The sequence below is a fragment of the Heliangelus exortis genome, chromosome 3 (assembly GCF_036169615.1).
Source record: "Heliangelus exortis chromosome 3, bHelExo1.hap1, whole genome shotgun sequence".
NCBI classification, from domain to species: Eukaryota; Metazoa; Chordata; class Aves; order Apodiformes; family Trochilidae; genus Heliangelus; species Heliangelus exortis.
In genome coordinates this window covers 24,819,297-24,835,745 of record NC_092424.1, presented here as the reverse complement: position 1 = coordinate 24,835,745, position 16,449 = coordinate 24,819,297, and the positions used below count along the sequence as shown (strand labels likewise).

At 35.6% G+C, this 16,449-nt stretch overlaps 1 protein-coding gene across 2 annotated transcripts in view; it reads right to left on the bottom strand.

Moving 5' to 3' along the window:
- Positions 1 to 9,132: 9,132 nt before the first annotated feature.
- The window catches only part of SPATA17 (spermatogenesis associated 17), an 86,018-nt gene continuing 78,701 nt past the window's right edge, over positions 9,133 to 16,449 (bottom strand). For both annotated transcript variants that reach the window (XM_071739676.1, XM_071739677.1), the window contains one exon: positions 9,133 to 9,279. In XM_071739676.1, the coding sequence (XP_071595777.1) occupies positions 9,199 to 9,279 (81 nt within the window). In that variant the 3' untranslated portion in view covers positions 9,133 to 9,198. The remainder of the gene's footprint in view (positions 9,280 to 16,449) is intronic.

The window sequence follows — 16,449 nt, the reverse complement described above, 5'->3', positions numbered from 1 at the left end:
TAAATCATGCTAAGTTAACCAGCTTTGTAAAAAACTACCCTTATTTTCCTTGCCAATTCTTTATTTGCTCTTTAAATAAATATGATGAAGGAACTCATCTTTCCAGCTTGAACACCTTCAGCTAGAGCAGCTTTGAAACTCTTTTGCATCTGAACACCTTTACAGGTTTGTCTGTATCAGTCTGATGTGGGAATACTGAAAGCAAAGACCAGTGAGAGGTGAGCATGTCTTATCAAAATCTGATGATATTTGGAGAAATCATTAATAAAGAAGAGCCAGACAAGTGGAAGAAAATTACAGGAGGTAGAAACAGAGATATCTGGAACAGGCATCTTTTACACACTTCTTTGCTGGGGATCCCAGAAGATAGTATTGTGGGAGAGATTTGCAAAAACTGTAATACTCTGTGAACTCAAATTGTTGTGTACCAATTATCACATATGCCTGCCCTTATTCCTACCTTCTAAAAGCCTCCCACAAGAGGGCTATCTTTGCACAATGTGTCCTGTTGCCTTCTTAAGGACAAGTGAGGAAACAGGAAACCTGCCAGAAATCTTCCGAGTCAGTGATTTGTTCCCATCCATGATAGATGTGTTGATCCACCAGGCTGCTACCAAGCAGCAAATCACCTACCACATGTGGAAATATTGAGGCACTGTGAAGTTCCCAATTGGCCACAAATTTGTAATTTTCTCCTTTGTTATTATGAGAAACAAATGGTTTAAATATTGATGCAGCAAAAGCACCTTGTCCTTTTAGCTATGATTATACTATAGGAGGAATCATGCAGCCTTCCGTTTAAAAATATATTTCAAAAGGACACCTGCACTTGAAAATCTTTCAAGCATCTTAAAGATTATTACATTTGTTATAGCATAGGTGATTTCACCTCAATGCATAGTAGCCATGAAGAATTAAATAAACAGATGGATATTTTTACAAGAAATGAAATACACCATCACTGCTTTCACATTACTTCAATAGATGGGTGGTTAAATGGAAATAAAAACTTGAGAGCAACAGGAGCAAATATTCCTATTTTCTAACAAGAAACATATCTTGTTATTGGCCAGATCTCATAGTTTGTTTATGCATTTTTAAAGTATAAAGTGTATGCAGTCATCAGAATCCTTTTGTGATTCTCAGTGTTCAGCAACAGCTGTGATATATATGACCATGAATAGAAATGAATGAGAGCTAAATCATGTGTTAATCATTTCCAGAACTAGGTCAAACATAAGCTCTCTCTTGATGCTTAGAGACACAGCTGTCTGTCACGGTCATCCTCTTCAACTGTCATTAGACTACAAGTGACAAACTAACAAGTTGCAGGAGCTGTGGCACCAAGCATCTACATGAAAAGAAGTCTCAGTCAGACTTTCTGCCTTCTCGGGGGGAACAATAAATTTCCAGTTCTCCCCTTCCCACAGAGATGCAGCTCTAAGTCACTGTGCTACAGATTCAGAGTGACTCCCGTTACCACCTGCACAAAGCAGAGAGCTACTTGCTATTCCTTACCCTGAATATTTTTTTCTCTTTCTTTTTCCTGTTTGAAGCATGGATCAAATGTTTCTACTACTTGCAATATATTTCACTGGCTAGGTTTCATAGGCAAGATTGTTTCTGTGGTTCTTCCAGTCACCACTTGCTTTGCGTGTTTGCCCTGGTTGCTAAACCTGCTGTACTGTCTTCCCTTTTTAATTAATTTCCTTTTCCTTTAGATTAATTTCCTTTTCCTGTCCATCCTAAACAGGGCACATGAATGGTCTTGTAAAACTGTACACATTTCCTATCATCCCAGCAGGCACCCCCATAAATGTGGTGGGTAGGATTTTAGATACATGGAGACTGGTGCTCTTCTGTATCTAAACACTGGAACAGCCAATTACTTCAGTGGAGTTTTAGATGATCATATTGATTGTATATGACTTGTGAAACGGAGCCTGGAAATATGGATAGTTTAAGTGATTATGTAGACAAAATAAGAATTAAGGATGAAATCTAAGTTTTAGAAAATAGAGCTATCATTAAATACAATAATATATTCTGAATGAGATTAAGATATAAACTGTTCAGTCAGGCCAGTGATTTCAAAGTGGTCATGTTTATGGACTGTCATATGTATCTTTGGAGGACTAGGAAGAAACCACAGAATCACAGAATTATCAAGAGTTGGAAGGGACCTCTAGAGTTCATCTAGTCCAACTTTCCCACTAAAGCAGGATCACCTAGAGCACATTACACAGGGCTGAATCCAGGTGGGCTTTGAATATCTCCAGAGAAGGGGACTCCACCACCTCCCCGGGAAGCCTGTTCCAGTTCCTTGTCACTCTCATAATAAAAATGTTTTTTCTTACATTTAAATGGAACTTCCTATGTTCCAGCTTGTGCCCATTGACCCTAATCCTGTCACTGGGAACTACTGGAAAGAGTTTGTCTCCATCTTCCTTGCACCCACCCTTTAGATACTTGCAGACATTAACAAGGTCTCCCCTCAGCCTTCTCCAAGCTAAAGAGCCCCAGCTCTCTCAGCCTTTCTCATGAGAGATGCTCCAATCCATCAAGCATCTTTGTTGCCCTCCTCTGGACTCTCTCCAGTAGTTCCCTGTCTCTCTTGAACTGGGGAACCCAGAACTGGATGCAGTATTCCAGCTGTGGCCTCACCACGGCAGAGTTAGAGGGGGAAAATAACCTTACTTGACCTTGGCCACACTCTTCATTATGTAACCCAGGATTCCATTGGCCTTCCTGGCAATAAGGGCACACTGCTGGTTCATGGATAATTTACTATCTATCAGGACCCCCAGATCTTTCTCCTTAGCACTCCTTTCCAGCAGGTCCACCCCTAACCTTTATTGGTGGTTGGGGTTCTTCCTCCACAGGTGCACTTGCTCTTATTGAACCTCATCAGGTTCTTCTCTGCCTATACTCTCTTATTCTTTGAATAGTTTTTGTCAAGTTTTGTTTATTTTTTATGCCATTATTAGCATAAACTGGAGGTATTCTGCCCTATTTTCCCAGAGGAAATAGCAAAGACCAAGCACATAAATGAACCCAAGAGGGTGAATGATTCCTTACAGGTACACAGGAATCTGACCTATCTGGCACAGAGCTTTGGAAAACAGGAATAAAATAAACCCAGCAAATGTCACTTGAAATAACCAGAGACCTAGAGGCCACATGTTCCTATTCAAAACTTCTAGGCATTTGTGAAATGTCATTGCTGCAAAAGCATAAAGTTTGAGCAATTTATTTCATATTTTTACATCCTACACATATTTTCCCCTCTTAACAGTGGTCCACTGACCCAGATTTTGGTCAAAATAGCAGTGGGAAAAAAAAAAAAAACCCAAGAAAAATCCTACTCAAGGGAGAGTTTAACATCTATTTTGCTTATGTATGAATGATCCTAAATTTACAGATCTACTCTCTTCTATACTTCTTTCTACACATCTCCTTCTACTGAGTCACTCAGACTTTTTATAAATTTAAAGAAGAGATGATAAATTGGAAGAACAGTTGTCAGTAGAAAATGATACAATGGAATCCAATGAAGCATGTGGACAAGGAATTACTACAATACGATGCTACAAACTTTGTGAGTAAGAAGGCAACTAATCATGGCCTCACCTTCTTCTCACAATAGTAGGCAAGAATAATGTCTTTCTAATTTATAGACACTGTCCCTTTTTAAAAATGGAGCCATTGTGAGGTAAGTATGCACAGACTGCAATTACAAGCGCTCTTATTTCTACCATGAGCAAATACACAGAATGTAGAAGGTTGGGTTTTTGATGTTGAATATCTTAACCCAAAACAACAATAAAAAAACCCTCTTAACTTCCATTAGACTGTATAAAGTACTTAAGAGTAAGAAACAGGGTTCAATTTGGGGAAATTATAATCTCGTTTATATGTGCTATTACCTGTTGTAATAGTCTACACTAGCATTTGAGGATGCAATCATTTCACACATACAATAGCACCAATGAATGAATTGTTATTTTAACTCAGAGTTATATATGTGGAGCTGCATTGCCACATTTTGTCACATTTTGTCAGTGACTGCTTAATGCAGCAGTTCACTAATGAACTGCATCTTCTGATCATGAATATGAATCGTAATACTATAAACCGAACTCAATGTACTGATAAGAGACTGTATCTGATTGTGCAAGCAGCCAGATGATTTTCACATTAATGAGATGAACTATTAAAAGATGAAAGAGTACAAAGCCAAGCCATCTTTGTGTTGTCTAAGCCTCTTTGCTGACTTTCCCAGGACTATCAGAAACCTTCATCAATTCATGAAACAAAATTCACCAGAAGAAAAAGTGTTTTACAAATGCAGTTAAGACAAATAAAAGCTTCAAGGGCCAAATTCGGTTTCTGATTACATGGATGTGATTTCTTTTTGGCTGTGTTGTCTTAATATGGTGAAATCCAGATTTAAAAATTAAGGAATAACCCATATCCTCCACTTTTCATTCTGAGTATGAGTCCATGGCTACCAGTAAAAGACAGAGCTCATTTTCTAAGTCTATTAAGTTGAGCACCACAGATTATGCAAGGCATGTTGCAGACACATCCTTTGGAATAACAGCAAATTTAAAAATAATTTTTAATTGTTATGCTTTCAGGGTCTTATTCAATGTGCAGCATTTGAATGTCAAACTCCACTATTGTTTACAAGTGTCACTATTTTGCTTTGTAGTTTAAATATGGCCACAGCTCAGACAAGTCCATATCAGTTGCAGATCTTCTAATGGTTCTAGACCATCATCTTATCCTATAGGAATGTGAAGGGTGGGAAAAAATAAGGGAAAAAAAAAAGAAAAAGGAAAAAGAAAGAAAAAAAAACAAAAAAAAACAAAAAAAAAAAAAAAAAAAAAAAAAAACAAAAAACAAAAGGAAATCTTTTAAGCCATTGCTTAAAAGATTCAGCATCACATTTGGACCAGAAAATTGTAGTGTAAATCTGTGGTCAGCACTATTACAGCAATTCTGCCTCTAGAGGGCATTACAAGCTAAATGTTTTCTCTGATAAGTGGCGAGAACACCTTGGATCAGCCCAGTAGATAGTTCTTAAATTACATAAATTGAGATATTCTGTGCTTACAACATCAGCTATTTAAGTGCCAAACGAAACCATTGGGCAACAAAACTGAAAGATCCTTAATTCACTTACAACAGATCTTTTTAGTAAGAAAGGATGTTACCAGCATTTTTTAATAACATTGCAACTTCTCATAATCTGTATGTTGTGATCAACCTTCAGCACGTTGCTGTTCCATTTTAATGTCTTTGCCTGCATCCTTTTTCTGAGAGCTGTGATCCCCAGTGGTATTTAAACACAAAGACCATTGGTCATTAGAACAGATGCTTTGAATCCTTAGCACCTGGCATGTAGGCCAGTGTATCTGATGCAGAAATAACTAACATTATTATCTGACTCTCTCAAGACCTATGATCTATACAAATTGCTCAGATATCAGTGGTCATCCAAGTATTAAGTTCCAGCCTTTTTATGCACTACACAAAGGTAATGAAATGATGTATTGTAGACATTCTGTTAGTGAGCAGGTATGACAGGTCCTTCCCTGGAAGTAAAGCTTCCTAAATGTACTTGATAAGCCTCTTCAGCCACACAATATGAAAAAAAAAACCCAACAGTATTTTTTTTTCTCTGGACATATGGACTAAAATAATTCCAAATTACAAAAAAATATTTTTGTTTCTGTGGCTGAAAAGCAAGGATTGTGCATGTCTATCTTCATGATGAAGGCCATATTTTTTTAATGCAGATAATGGCAACCTGGTTGCTTAGGCATAGTTTGGCTATCTATGTTTTACTATTCACATTTGTTGAACTAAAATGTAATGAAATACATTTAATGGTGCAATTAGAGTAATTAGGCTTCTTTTTTGGCTGTTGGTCTGGCATCACAATGATTATTTTTGATTTTTGGATTTTTGTTAAATGTCATAGCCAACTATATTTCAAAGAGGCTAAATAATCTTCTGGACTCATCAAGATTTGTGAGCCAACTTCAAGTTTTTAGAGTGTTCCTTTGCTGGTGCCTCCACCTATGTGCATTCTGTGTTGTTCAAATTTTATACTGTAAGAACAGATTTTACCATCTCCTATTAAACAGAAAGATCTTCTTTAAATAACATTCCATTCAGTATTGGAAAGTTATAAAGCAAAAATTTTGTTAATAAGGAAACCTACCATTAAAAACCTATTAAGAATAAATTACTGAAATACATTACAAAAATAATTTGATACTAAAAGTGATATGCTGAACTACATCAGTAAGAAAGATAAACAAGAGTAAACTAGAATCACCTGCCCAATTGCTTAGTGTTACTATTGATAGACTGGTTATATAATGAAATCATAAATATTCTTACTCTTTTGTTCACTCCATTATTGCAGTAAATCAAATTTTCAGCTTTAACTAACTTTACATAAAAATTTCAGTTTGCTACCTGCAAAAATTTTGATTTAATCAAGAGATCAAAACTGAACTTTCTTAGCCAGATATATTCACTTGCTTGACACAGAGGATAAATAAATGGAAATGGTGGTATATCCCAGAAATTAGGTCCACACCAGGGCCAAAATTTATCATTTATCTCCTTACCTACATACTGAAGATTGGCTAGAACTCGCTTCCAAATTATTTTTTGAATCATTCATGATGTCCATTTCCCCTAAATAATAAAAGCCTACTGGTCCCCCCTGAGCTGTATTATCTATTATGCTTCTCTTATAATTAAGGGAGACCAACACGCTGAAGTTATCTCAAGACTAGATTCTTAAATCATTACTAGATGTTCCTTTCAATATTGGGTATTTTCTTTAACAGCCTCATCTATACGTAGAGAAAAATTCACAGGCAGGTTTTTTAGTACATGCCTGCAAAGGTTCCTGGATTTTGCAGCACATGGGGCAGGAGCTAAAACAAAGTAGTCAAGATTGTTCTGAAGTTTTATAGATCGATACACTTTTATATTTGAAAATCTCTTCAGGCTAAACCCCTGTGAAATCTCTGCATGTTTATTTGCAGTTTAAGAGAGTAATAAAAATAATGAAAAGACTCTACATAATGAAAGACTTCGTAAAGGTCCCACTATAATAATTATCAAATGGTTTGTAAGAATGTACTGAATAAGTGCTGAAAATCCTTAATGAGAATTGAAATGATTCTGGAATTATAGTACGGCCACATAAAATATCTTGGATGCTATGTGCCCATAAATGACATAAGTTCTATGCCAACTCCAGTTAAAGAAAAGTATTGTATTAGCTATGAAATAAAACAGGCAAAAGAACCCTCAAAAACAAACCTGGAAGGTAATATGGTTTCTACTTCATTAATTTTATGGATGTTTATTTTTCTAATAAAATGACCAGACCTATTTTTCTTTAAGTAGATTTCTGGGAAATAGGTGGCTTCTTAGATCAAAATTTTATATGTATTTTTTTAAGGGAGGGGAAAGTGTGCATGTATTAAGCAATTAAAATTAGAAGTGTTGGTCTGCACAGTAGGCTTTGTTTTGTCCTGGGGTCAGAGATTCCGAAAGGAAGGAAGAAAGATTAATCTGATAAAGGTATTGCCATTTCTAATCGGACTGATGGGAAACTGTGGTATGAAGTTGAAGAGGCAACACAGGGCATATTACTGTGATGAACTACCTTAAAGCTGAAGCAATCAAATAGATAGCTCTCACCTATAAAAATTACTGTGGCATCCTTATTCATCAACAGTTTTGCACAAGTGTCTCATGTTCCATCCCCTCCATAAGCAACTAAAGCACTCTGATATATTTGATCAGATTAGCTCTTACCAAGGAGACTTTCCAGATTTAATTTCTCATTGCCATGCAGAAGAAAATACTTTCCAGAGCTTGAAAATTGCTAACTCCAAAAAGGAAAAACACTACATCCCAGTACTTGTGCTTGCAACCTATTTTAATGGAACTAGAAGTGCTTTTATTCTTGACTATGATAGCAGTAAAACTTTTTCACGCAGGGTCACAGCCAAGAAATTGCAGAAGTGAAATTTGAGACTCCTAGGTCAGAAAATACCCAAACAAAAAGACATCTGATGGAGGTTTCCCATACATTTGTAGAGGACAAAAGATTACTATAAGAAAAATCAGTAATTAAAAGCCTACCACTGATTAATTGATTTGAATGTTATAAACAGATACACTTGATATAAATACAGTCAAATGAAAGGAAAAGCAAACATTTCATTCTACAGCATAAAACTGCTGTGAAAATTCACTCCCATAATTTTAAGAATTAGCTGATGATTTACTCTTAAGAAATGCTGAAGTCTTCCCATGATGCTGAATTCCCTGAGTGCTTCGAAGTTAATGGGCTCTGAAGTTAGTATTTTGAAGGACTGCATATCAGTGAACACAGCTGATACCAGTTTTGTGTGGTCAAATGGCTTCTTTGCCAAACATCATATGATGATGGTCCCACATATCAGGCTGGAACACGGAACTAGGAGTAAATACACAATTATTGACAAAGAATACTCAGTGGATACAGAGAAACTGATCTATTAATAAGGTGTATGTGCCATTAGAACTTATTTTTCTCCAATTCTGATGTTGTATTACCAACAGAAGAACTTTTAAAAATTTAAAATTTTTAAATTTAAAATTCCATGTAAGTAGACTTTCCTATCCTTCTGAAGAGGTGGATCAGTATCCAAAAAGGATGTATACTAACACTGAAAATTATGAACAGTGATAAATGAGACACATTTACCATTGTGAGAAAAAAAGCCACAGATGTAAATTTTGAACTTTTTTTCTTTTTTTTTCGTATTAACCTCACTTACAAATCTGTAATAAATATAATGTTATTCCCAGTCTTTTACTTGAGTACTGTGGTCTTGCATCCCAAAGGATGCACAGCAAACAAAATATAGCACTTTCAGACTTAATTTTAATAAGATTATAGTTGTTTTTTTTTTTGTTTTGTTTTTTTGTTGTTTTTTTCAAAACCACAAAAAATCAGTGTATTAATGTTGGAAGCTGTACTGCTTACAGATCAAGCAAAATCAATTAACAAAGAGTACTTTATAGAATAGTCAGCCATACCTACAGTCATTTGTTGAAATACATTTATTGATTACTCATCAGGTGTCTTATATTGTGTAGTTGGCAGGACAACTAGACTATTTGCCCAGCTCTGGAATAAGTTTTTCCAAACTTTTCGAAGAGAACAATCAGGGGTAACACAGTTTGAAAGTCCTAAAGAAATGAGAGAGAGAAAAAAAGTGTTAATTTTGGCTTTTATGGTTTTATTATTTTTCTTTTAATGTATTTTAGTACTCTAAATGTTGTCTTTAGGTCAAATTTCATTATATGACTTAGAAAGTATATTACGCAAAATAATGTATATGACGCATAATTTATTACACGTACACAACTTTAAAGAAGAGCTCAAGAATAGATTGATTTAATTTCAAGAAAATATGTATTTCAAACTCTAAGTAACTATAGGCACTGCAGAAAATTTCTTCTCAAAAAAATAGATCTTACGGTCTTTTGCAAATCCTGGTAATACAAAATTATATTCTCCCTTGCAACCACTAAGTTAAAGACAACAAGATATCTGCAATATTTTAACTTTTCTATTTTATTTTACATTAAAACATGGTCGGTAGAACAGCTCCATGAAAAATTATTTAAAAAATTTAAATATATGTAATAAGCATTAGAGGCAACAAATTGATTAGAAGTTCTGGTAGAAAAAGTACAAGCAGAATGATTCCTGAATACATTTTTTCCAGGAAAAGTGCCTGATTATTATATTAAATTTTTAAAAACAAATGACAAGAAATCTAAATTGAAGACAAATGCAAGTGAATCTGTGCCCTAGGATAAGATGCTTATACAATAAACAAGAAAGTAAAAGAAGGTAGCTTATCTAAACAGTATTTTTATTCAGGTACTTACTAATAAATGCTTGTGTAAAAGATTAGCAAGTCCATGTTTTTAAAGATGAAGGTGTTAAATAATTCTTAAAATTATATTCTTTAACCCTGAAATACTGGTAATAGTATCAGAAATACAAAATATTTCCTTTTGAATTAAAATTGTTTATTTTTCTGGGGGTTGGATGCCATAGATGGATAATTAGCTTTCCAGGATCAGAAGGAAAAGTTTGTTTGCAGACTTTTTTTATTGTTTTTAATTATCAGTGTGATATTCTGTGAAAATGCATGGAAATTCAAGGTATTTGCAAAATGGCTGAGGCCATGAATGAATGAAGATGAAATTTTTACCTTTTCAGCACATTAAACATTTCCTATTATAATGTTTTCCCTCAAAACATGAATGAGCGATTTTTTTCCCTTCCCTGAAAACTGATGTGAAGCAGAATTATCATCAGATTATTTAAATTTAGCTATTTCACATACCACAGCCTATCTGAACCTTCATAAACACATAAGAGAAACTATGAATTCTGGTAAGCTTCATGAAAACCCTGAAATGGCCCACTTGAGTTTCATCTGCACTGCGTATTGCCAGACTGAGACCACATCATTTCTTACATGTCACACACTTCGTTATTTGGTAGGATTCCTCCAACATTCTGGTGCATAAATCTTAATGTAGCAAGGTAGCAAGGTATGTATGTACACATTCAAAATTAAATGCACCCCAAGTGGTGTGAAAGTGAGTACTGCCCCATTAATAACTGTCCACAAGATTTAATTTTTAATGTTTCTCTCTACCTTGTACTGCCCAATTTTTAACCTAACAGAAACAGCCAACTTGCATGTTTTCATTTTATACTTTAGGAATGAGCAGATATTTTACTTTTCACTGTGTGTCTGTCATCACAAGCACTTTCTTACTGAAGAAAAAGTTGTTCATATTATTATTATAATAACTATTATAATAACTCCAGCATAACTGCAAATAGAATCAATAAATTCACCAAGCTAATACTGTTCATAGGAATGGAAGAGAATCACAGCTTTAGTTACCAAGAAAGTAAACAGATAATACAATTATAATTTAGGATTAAGCAGTGATTCAGAGCAGAATACAGTATCCTTTATTTTGGAAATAGGAAGTATGTTTTTAATTTACATGCAGGACAAATAGGTACAGTTTAACAAAAAACAACCAACCAACCAACCAAAAACAAAGATGAAAGACAAACAAACAAACAAAGAACAAAATCCCACCCAAACATAAAACTAACTAAACAGAGAAACAAAATAAAAAAACCGAACCAAGCAAATGAAAACAGTGAAATTGGGATGAGATGGGGAAACCAGAAAAGGTGTACACCTCTCACATCAGAATAAAATCAGAAACAGCAAGTCTGAGCATTGAAGAAGTCTTCATTTGCTGGAGCAGACGGCTTTTGCTATTACGATGCCTGGCCAAACAAAAACAATTGGCTGCCAAAATTAGCTCCTTGGGACGATTTAGGAGCCTTTGCAATGAACAGTTTTTTGAGCTGGAACCAAGCCCAGGTCCAGCTTCAAACTCAAATCAAAATGACATAGAGGAAATTTTCTGTGCCTCACGCGCCCTCAGTGTAAGATTACTTTGTATCGGCAGCTGTAGTGTTTATCTTGTTATTTAAAAGTATTTCACTAGATACTCACAACTAAGCATTTAAACAACTGGCACCGATTACGACAACAGCAGTTATGTTCGACCACATCTAGGAAGCATCACACAGTCTGACAGAGAAATAGAAGTGTTGCTGGCTTTACAGTTAGACTAATTAAAGTAGTTCAGATTGTATACTAGATAAATGTTGCACAGCACGCATACAAATCCTAAATATCTTTTTAGGAAAAAGAAGCCCAGCCATTTCTGCATTTGCAAATATAGATTTTAATCAGATTTCAACAGTGTGTGGAAGGAAGGCCTGAAAATACCATTTGGCCTTTCAAGTTCTAACTCAAAGAGGTAGAGTGCAAGGATCATCTTGAGTTTATGCTGATGACTACATAGCATAGAAGTTGTGAAATTATGCAGATAATCCTTTTGCAGCTGCAAGAACAAAAGTTGAGAGCAAAGAAAACTGGGATCAAACAAAATCACTTTCACCATTAGTGCCTTAATTGTTGGTAGGTGACATGAATGACCTTACAGATCTGAACTCCCACATACTGGTGAGATCGATCCTACACTTTGGCACTCTCAAGATCACAGAAGCATGGAGCTGAGCTTTTTGGAATTTTTTTCCACAATGCATTCCTAAGTCATGTCATAAAATTCTCAGCATCAAAGACCTATAATTCTCAGGATCAGACCTATTTTTAAATTCCTAAACTAAGTTAATTTAACACTTCCTTTTAAATTTGTCAAACTTTGACTCCTTTCATTCTTTAATTGCAAGTGACTCAAGTACAACTGACAGGACTTAACGAGACCTATGGACCTTTTCAACTTATCTGACTACTTGAGTCACTCGACTTGTCATGTGAGTTCATGAGTTCTAAACAATGGAACCAAAAAAAGGTGTATTAAAGCCACCAAAGACTTGTCTCAATAAGCACAGAATGGACTTATTCAAATAGTTTACCACTGGAGTGTTATCATTAGATTATATCTGCGTATGCAGACATACATAAATACAGACCCCTCATAAGTAACATCTGCAAACCAATGAGACTTTGTAGACCCTACATATGAGCTTGAAGGCCTTTGAAAATGCAATCCCTCATTTACTGGTTATAATTTTACACTAACTGTTTCTTTCCAAACAGCTTTAAGAGTACTATAAAATTTCATGTAACATAAAAGTACACTTTAGAATGAGATTTGAATTACAGGTAAGTATCTTTTTTTGAAATTTAATGTAGAAGGCTGATTCAGATCAAACCAACAATAGAGAAGCAGCAATAACATCTCTGCTCACAGATTTTAAGGCTAAAAATGTACCATACTGTCAATTTATTCTCAGCTCCTGCCTAAACACTTCAGGCAATTTCCAACAGCAAATCCATCAAGTCCATAATAATTATGAATCTTTTAAGCACATGATAAACCTGGAACAAGAAACTTACATGAAACTTATGATACCTGATTTAAAGCTTTGCATAGTCTTTCTCTGCAATGACAAAATTTCATTTTGTTGCATAAATAGGCATTTGGTTTCCTAAATGGAGATTAAAGTGGCATTAGTTTCTATGAATGTAGATTTCCTTCATAGTTTAGGGGGAGAAACATCTGAAGATATTTCAAAGATAAATTGCATAACCTCTCTAATGAAAAGTAATATTTCCATAGCTGTGATTCAGAGCACCAACTCCTCTTCTGAGCCAAGCTAACAATACTGTAGACACTGTAAAACTGCATGATGTCAACCATGAAACCATGTACTGTGCAAAAGGTAAACCGGTTCAAGAAAGGTTCAGATCACAGAAAAACTTTTTGCAATGCTGGAATTATATTTGCTGAGAAGAAGCAAGGAGGAAAAGCACAGCTGCTAGAGCCCTATTTCTATCTTCATGCTATTGAATACTGAAAACAGGGACTGAAATTAACTTTTCTTTAGCTTGAAATCAACATCCACATCCATACATCAAGATTTTAGATGATGCAGTGGGAAACAGCATCCATGCAGTAGCTTTGTCTGTAGCATAGGACATAAGTGAGCAAGTGCGAGCAATCTTGCTTTCCACACAAGGCTGGACACAGCTCATGTGCACAGCTCATTTGAAAACCAGGCAGTACTGCCAAATGACACTGTATAGCCACAGTCCACAAGTCCCTCTGTTTAACACTAAGTGGTCATATACAAGTATTGCCTATGATCTAATGCTTGTAATACTAAAATTAGAGTTTTAAATTGAGCTGTCATAGTAAGCCTTCTGACCTATTAATAGCCATGGAGGTTTCTAACAGGGAAGCAAACCAGAAATGGCATGCTGTTACACAAGTAAAATGTTGATCCAACTAACTTTTATTCTTATCAAATTTATCAATACTGGTTAACAACACTTCCAACTAGTACAGGGCCTTCTGACATGACAAAATGAGTGTAACAACCCATTCTGTCAATACAACACAAATGTCATTTCAAGTGCTCAAAACCCACTAAGCTACCCTAAAAAAGATTGATTTATCTGCTCCAGTGTTTCTTTGGGGCAAACTTTTCTCACAACTGAAACCAATTAGTGGGCCTGGCACTTGTAGTGCAGAATGTAGGTCAGCATCAAGTAATAAAAAAGTATTGACTTTTCTCTGTCTGTAAGCAGCATGAAAGGGGTGCCATGGCCTTGTCGTATATGAAAAGAGCTCCATTAATTTCACTTATTTCAACCAGGGCTGTCAAATACTAATGCTTCTATTGCACTTTCCACACAAAGTACATTGACACCAATCCTGGCCTCAGTGAAACAAGTTTACAATATTTCAGTCAGTGAAAGGGGCACTGTAATTTTTAATTCCCCGTTGTACATTTAGTCTCTTTTAAGCAGCACTGTCCATAAGACCTATTGAGAAATATGAGCTGGGACATTAATAATGGCTACACACTTCTTCCCACGGGCATCAGAACCTATTTCTTGGGTGTAGCTTCAACAGCTAATTAGCCATAAAGTTCAGGACACAGTTGTTTGGCATAACTGTTTTTTTGGCTGGTGGGCAATTTTGCTTTCCACTATGGTGAAATATTAAAAAACAAGGAATAGGTCTTCTGTGACTTAAGGCTATAAAATTGAAAAGCTAATGTGTTAACCAATTGGGTCAACTAGCCCCTTCAAATAAGAGATAATAACAAAAGCCTGGATTGTGCCTTAGGGACTGGACCTCATTGTGTCAGTGCAGAGGTACTGAGTTCCAGGGAGCAGCGTGACGAATCGGATCTCCCTGTGCCACGGTGGACAAGTGACCACTGCTGTGATGAAGGGGACAGAATGACACCCTGCCCTATTCAGCTTGCCAGGACAATGCCAAGGAGAACAAGGAGCTATCATCCATCTCCTCGTCCAACTGTCTGCTACTGCTATCTTCTCCAGATTGCAGAGCTACACAGAGGTGGTCAAACTGACCTGAAATGTTTACTGTTTCCCTCTGCTCTCTCTAATTTTCCTCCCAAAGTGCCTGTTAGGTTTTTTTTTGGTTTGTTGGTTTTTGTGTGTGTGTGTGGTTTTGGTGTTGTTGTTTATCTGGTTCTCATTTTTGGTTTTTCTTCAAGTGAATTTTCAGTTTATGGTTCTTCTTGACAAGATTGAAGACTCTGAGTGTGATGCCTGACTAATTACCTCCTACAAATGCAAACATCATCATCAACAATAAAACTCTGATTTAAAAAGACCATGTGACTATGTCAGAAGGCAATCTTCTGTTTGCTTTAGTGTCTTTGTAAGTGCAAGTCACCCTTTGAATCAACTTATTAGATCTTAAAATAAAATGATATTGTATAGCAATTGTAAAAGGCAACTTTATAATCTTCTGTGTTGCACTTACATTAGGCTAGTTTTTTCCATTAGGCTAGTTTTAGTCTCTTACTGACATTATGGTAATGTGTTGCAAAAAAAAGAAAAAAAAAAGTCAGGAAATTATGTTCACAGTAGGAAATCTAACAACTCTATTTTAATATCCTGTTTTCTAAACAAAAAGAGAAAACATTAATTGCTATTTAACTTATGTAACTAACATTTCATTATTATTACATTTAAATTTTCATGGAGTTTCATAACTATCACTGACTCATACACATTTCATCTTTTGGAAACCAAACTCAAACAGCTCTTGCTAGAAATTATGAAAGATTTCTAATTATGGTTCACAAATCTGAAAAAACACTGACCTGATAATCACATAGATTTAGATGTATCCTGCAGAATGTGTCCGGTACAAGCAGTGCAGCAGTGTGTGCTTTTCTGTGACAGCCTAACATGAAAATTAAAACTCTGTTGTTCCCTTTTCTCTAGTATTCTGGAAAGGAAGTGTTCTGCTACTGATCTGTGCTTCTAGTGAAGTTTGCTTTCTTAGTTCAGCTGCTAAGCTGTGCTAATTTGTGCTTTGGAGAAAACTGTGCAAGGCAAGAGAGGACATGTCCTAGCTTTGCAAAGAACCTATTTCTGATCCTGCGTGGTTAGAAGCAATTTGGACACTGGAACAAGTACCACTGTACCCTTCTGTAGCTGCACAAATTAGAATATGACATAACCAAAAAATTATGCTTTGGAGAAAGCAATAGTTTGAGCCATGGTACAAGTGAAACACAAATATTTCTAACAAATAAAGAGATCTTGCAATAGCTGTATCCATTAAGCACTAAAAATGTACCAACCCTTACAGTTATGTTCTCACAAGCAAAGGTAAATGATCTCTTGGCTTTGACAGAAGTTTTGTGCAAGAAAGGCAAAGGGGAAAAGGCGAAGAATTTGGTCTGGTGAATTACTTTTTGCCGTTAATATTGCCTCTCTAATATGA